This window comes from Chelon labrosus, assembly GCF_963514085.1.
Source record: "Chelon labrosus genome assembly, chromosome: 13".
NCBI classification, from domain to species: Eukaryota; Metazoa; Chordata; class Actinopteri; order Mugiliformes; family Mugilidae; genus Chelon; species Chelon labrosus.
Window position 1 is genome coordinate 12266083 of NC_140346.1, and position 5642 is coordinate 12271724.

General features: G+C 42.2%; 1 protein-coding gene across 1 annotated transcript; it reads right to left on the reverse strand.

Annotated features, from left to right (window-relative positions):
* Window positions 1-310: 310 nt before the first annotated feature.
* On the reverse strand, window positions 311-5349 carry atf5b (activating transcription factor 5b). The gene is made up of 4 exons (XM_084559387.1): window positions 4775-5349; window positions 3873-4094; window positions 2334-3522; window positions 311-1743 (listed from the first exon to the last, which is right to left on the reverse strand). Exons 2-4 carry the CDS (start codon window positions 4009-4011, stop codon window positions 1557-1559), a joined length of 1515 nt encoding a protein of 504 aa, XP_084415513.1. The 5' UTR covers window positions 4012-4094; window positions 4775-5349; the 3' UTR covers window positions 311-1556.
* Window positions 5350-5642: the final 293 nt, after the last annotated feature.

Consider the following 5642-nt stretch of genomic DNA (forward strand, 5'->3'; position numbering starts at 1 on the left):
AAGCACTAAAATATGGGCGGAAAATAACATGAACTGTGCTTATTAGTGCTCCGCCAGCCTTAGTTGCCCCTTATTGTGCGGCTGATCGGACAAACTGGCTCAATCTTTGATGCTAAATCTGAAGAAAACAAGTTGTTTTCTTGCAGAATGGTTAAGTGTCAATCAGCGCCTGCCTTCATGTGCTGCCGTCCAGTGGTGAATGCTGGGAAATAGCCGAGACTCCTGACTGCATTGCAGCCAAAATAACAAGGCTGGAACCAGCAGTTAAAGGGCTGGGCACAGACAAATTGGGAGGGGCAGAGTGCATCTCTCTATCTCTTAATCCCACCCTGTTCTTATTCTGTGCGGCTGCTGGTCTGAGTGAGGTATATGTCATTTGAGCAGTTGTTGCAAGGCATTCTAATGGCTGCACAACGAAGAGCATGCAGTGAAAAATAGTCCAAACGCAGGGTTGAATGATTCTACATAACTGGTTTATTTGGCTGTAATTTAACCTGATGTATAATTTCCTGACATTGACATCGATTATTAAAAGGACCTGAATTTCAGATACATCAGATTGATCAATTGAAAACAAAATTCCCATGAAGTCGTACCGTTACCCAACAACGATTTATTGTTGCGTCAACAGGTGATTGTTTGTTCGCAAAATACAGCCGAAAGAGAGAGAGAAGAGAAAGGAAAGAAAGAACGTTTTTGATTCTCAGAGCTAAAAAAACAAACAAAAGAAAACAACAAAACCTGAGCATGGATCACACTGGCAGGGAAAAACTCAGAGTAAAAGTCACCAGCTGATGAGAAGAATAAAGTCAACTCAGTTAAATTGACGCGGTGAGATCTTGAAGCCATGCAGTTAACAGAATATTGCCTTCAAATAACACTCGCACATGCTTTTCCAAAATCAAACATGCATTGGGTATTTCAGTGGGGTAAAGAGGTGTAAATACTCGACATTTTAGCAATACAAATTCTCTAAATGTTTCTGATAATGAATATTTGTAGAGCATGTTACACACTTTTTCCAGCGATCCCTTTATTCAGTCGATTATTTTAAGCAAACGATAAATGAACATTTTTAAGTAAAAATAAAATATAAAATAAAATATATATTTAGCATGGATCTGCTTAGATGCTGCTGCTGATGTGTGTCACAAAAACCACAAGCAAATTCAATCACTACTACTAATTCAAAGAGCATTTTGTAAACGATCAATCATTGCAAGCGCAAACTCAAGTCAGTCATCACAAGGCTGTGAGTGCAGTTCGGATCACAGTGGTCACGGACAAGTTCAGCATCTCCTCTAGAAGCCACCTCACTAAGGCTTGTTATAGTTGTGTCACCCATTTGGAAGCTTCTCCTTTTCTTTTTCTTTTGGGAAAGGTGTCTTTTTGTTCAGTCATCCTCTTGGAACAATTATTTTTATTTTAGAAAAGAACTACCAAAATCATGCAACTACCATTTTCTTTTTCGTGTGAGACAAAAACCAGTTGGTGCGCTGGACTTGAATTTTCTTTGTGCTGGTTGGGAGGTTGGGAGGTGAGGTCAGCGTATCGTTTTAGGCACTGCCATCCTGTTTGAGTCGCTGACTGCGAGCCTTGTAGACCTCTATCAGTAAATCTTTGACGTACTGGATTTCTCGCTCCACCGACTCCGCCTTGTCACGAAGCTCTCGGTTCTGCCCCTCGAGGCCATGCAGCTCCTCCTCCAGAGAGTCCAGCTCCGCCCTCTTACGCAGCCTGTACCTGCAATAGGAAGGGATGTGTTTGGATGGTTTTACAGGTTTTTGCTGCCTTGCAATTTTATTAATGAGTCAAGTGAGCGTGACCTTTGGGGTTCCACTGGGTGGGTTACAGCTCTCACATCACTCCCCTCAGATAACGTTCTGCGCTGTATATTTCACCTACTGCACGATTATTATAAAGACTTTTCTTCCATTCACATTACATTTAAGACAGATGTGAATGAATGAAACACACACAGACTAACCAGACTTATAGAACTGGTTAGGAGGGGTTGCATTTAGAAAGCTGTGAGGGACTTTCCATTTCCCTCCTACTCTCGGCACTGGGGTGGCTGCTTTATGTAACACTCCTGCCAAGCTCTAAATCTAAAGGAGGTGCTTAGGTATCACAAACGAATGGTTACACAATAAACAAGAAGAATTTAGTCATTACACTGAAACTTCTGCAATTGCGAATAGAATTTATTTTTCTTATTATTAACACCAAATCAGACATCTGACCACACTGTCTATTTTTTTGATTTTCTTGAAACTTGATGCACGTTTTATGAGGTAAAAAGAAGACAACGAAGTACTGAGTAAGTTGGTTACCTGTGAGCAGCAGTTTTGTTCTGGTCTCTCTTCTTCTGCTTCCTCTCTCCACCACCGGCTTCCAGAGAAACGCCGCCCATCAACAGAGCTGGCTTAACGGAGCATGGCTCATCCTTTAGCCTCTGGGTGGGGCGGTGGATGGGGGCACCCAACTGTGGCCCCTCGCCCTCCCCTCTGGACAGACATTCATAGCTTTGGTCTGCAAGGCATTCTGGATAGAGGTAGTGGCCATGTTGGGGCTCTACAGCCTGTGCTTGTGACGGCTGATCTAGGTCACCTATAAAGCTATGGTAAGGCTCTGTGCTGGCCATGGACTGGTGGAAGTAGCCGTCAGTGGCCACCATTGTCTCTTGGGGAATACTCCCAGAAAGTCCTCCATCTTTGCTGCAATGCAAGACCTCAAGCCCCGTGCTGTCGTAACTTACATTGACCTTCACGTTGTGCATCAACTGTCCTTCTCGCTTGTGGTGGCTGTCGTACGAGCCACCCAGACAAAAACCTCGAGCAATCTCTTCGCTGCAAAACATTCCTTCTGAAAAACAATAACTCTCCTCTTCCTTCAACGATAAAGCACATTCTCTCACCTTCTTGACACTACCTAGGCTGTTCTTGCTCACTGTCTTCAGTGTGGAATAGTGGTTCACAGACAACTCTGTGCTTCCTGAGTAACATCCCCTGGAGCCCCACGTATCAAGTCCAACTTCATCCCCGACTTTCACAGTCTCGCTTATGATTCTTCGCCCATTGTTGTGGTGGTAGCGGTGATGGTAGTTGTACGGAGCGGGTCGCGCGATTTTGGTTCTGCTGATGGGACCGCTACAGAAGCTGGCCAGGTCCAGTTCCCCTGTTGCCAAGGTAACAACCACAGGGCTGGTTTCTGATTGGCTGGTCCCATACGAGCCATAGGGTAACTGATAATAAGACTGGGAGCCCATGGCTTGAGCACCCTTGTCACATTTTGTAGATTTCTCCAACTTGTTTGTCGTGGACGTGGACTCGGAGCGGAAGTAGTCCTCCAGCTGAGCCAGCTCCTCCTGCAGTAAAGAGGTCATGACCTCCAGATCCGAGGGCACCTTGACATCTTGTTCTAACGGTGAGGGTGGAAGAGATGAGCTTGGAGAGGACTCGGTCGTCGACACAAATGAAGACAAATCAACTTTTTCCGTCATCCAATCAGAGTGACCATCACCTATAAAGAGTAAAATTAGTAATTATAATAATGCATCATAATATTAGTAGAGCAATCCATTTTTTTCAGTCATTTGTACAGAATTACTAAAATAAAAAATACGAATTCAGAAAGAAATTCTTTAGCCAGGCAAGGTTTATAGAATAAATGGTAAATTAAAACCAAGCAATACATCCAAAAAAAAATCCAAGTGAACAACTAACCGATCATCTGAAAATGATTGAACAGCATCGTCTGCATTCGATAAATATCCACTTAGCTGTACTCACTGTACGACATTGGCCCCGTGCTGCACTGCGGCTCCGACCTCGGGATGTGGAAAAATAAAAAAGCGTCTTGGCAAAACTCACCAATTAAGTGCTGCCTCTCCACTGGCTCCGCCCCCGTCCCAGCCCCTGATTGGTTGTGGCTAGCCTGTCGGAGATGGGGAGCGGCGAGCTCGCCTGTGGAAGTGGGAGGAATTTTCCTGCGAAGGATCGATGCCGCCATTGTGTCGTCTGCTTCGATCGAATTGTTCAAAAGCACAAACCGTGCACTGGGTGGATGCAAGAGTTGTGAAAACACCTGAAGACCTGTGGGAAAATTTTTGTTTGAAATTTTTTTTTAAAATTTTGTACAAATTTTAGATTAGCCTTTAAACCTTTAAAAATTGCTTATAATTTGCCAACACAATAAAAAAAGGATTAAATTCATTAATGTTTGAAAATAACAAAATACATACATCCAGTTAAACTTAAAACACAAGAGGTGTTGCAACTTTAACTGAATTCAAATCAACTCTTTAATTAACTCACTTTTTTATTAACCTGTCAACTTACACTAAGAAGCCATTACTGATTAAAGCCACAATTTAATTACAAAGAAAGAAATTCAAAATGTTTCTTAGCAATGAGAAATATTAAGAATGTTTTATATGACTTTTATGCTGGTTAACATTATTAGACTTATAAACATAATATACAAGTTATTAATGATAATGTAAGTTCTAGAAAACATTTGTTGCGCATTAATCATGAAGCAAATCAAATAAATTCACTATTTTTATACTTTTAAAAAGTAAGTTTTACATGGTTTCTTTAAACAACAACAATAATGGATAAAAGAGTTATTCAAATGTCATTAATTAAATTGAATTCACCGTACAATGTAAGATTAGTTTAAAAACGTCTAAACGTAGTCAGTTAGCTTGAGAAAGATGCTATTCTCCGAAGTTTCTTCTGCTCCTCGGTAGCCAGAAAGCAGCTGTACTCACCCCATAGTTTCTGAATAGTCTTGTAAAGTGCGTTGCAAGAAGCAAAGCACGCGAATCTTAAACGCTGAAGAGGAGGACAGTCACCGTTTAAAAAGCCATATTTCCCCTTTTGGAAATCAGGGACTCTTCATGAAGCGCTTTTTCGTCGGACAGACTTGCAGACAGAAAGTTTTTAAATCCGCTACTTCTGCAACTCCTGATGCCCGGACCGGATCACAGCAGACGAGATCAATGCGCAGTTTACAGAGTTGAGCCGGCCGTTACGTCATGAGGCTGGGGACTTTCCCATTATCCAGAGACCTGGGCTGGTTCTCCTCTGACATGACCTGTTTACTGCATTTATCTGCTCATCTTACTCTCATTACATCCAATTCAGGCGTTTCTCACACACAGTTTTAATATTTTTTAAGCGTTTTGTGTGCCACGCTCCAGTTAAACAACTGTAAAAGTACTGAAATAACATAAATATGAAAAACAAAGTAAATATCTGTCATATTCTTATTGCTTATTACGCTTTTGGACATAAATCTACGAGGAAAAAAAGCAAGGAACTGCTATCCAGCGCACAACACCCTTTAAAGTCCGTAAACTCCCTTTTTAACTCAAATACTCTTCCTGAAATGCCGAAATTACTCCTTGGAGGCATTTTTTAAAATTGTTAACACACTTCAAAGCACACGCACGAGGTATTAAGGATATGTTCGGCAGACGGTACAGTAAGGTACTAGATTTCGGTGCGCCGCGGCGGAAGGACACCGTGTTGCAGTTCGAAGGTGTAACTTTAGTTGCAGCCCTGTTGCATCAGATCCGCAGGGGATTCGCCGAGCGCTGTAACAATGTGGCCGCACCATTGGTTAATCAGGGGGAA

Coding starts and splice junctions, on each gene's coding strand:
- atf5b (XM_084559387.1), bottom strand. CDS start 4,011: ATGGCGGCATCGATCCTTCGCAGGAAAATTCCTCCCACTTCCACAGGC. Junction 3,523..3,872: donor GGAGAGGCAGCACTTAATTG/GTGAGTTTTGCC, acceptor TACTCTTTATAG/GTGATGGTCACTCTGATTGG. Junction 1,744..2,333: donor AACAAAACTGCTGCTCACAG/GTAACCAACTTA, acceptor TTCCTATTGCAG/GTACAGGCTGCGTAAGAGGG.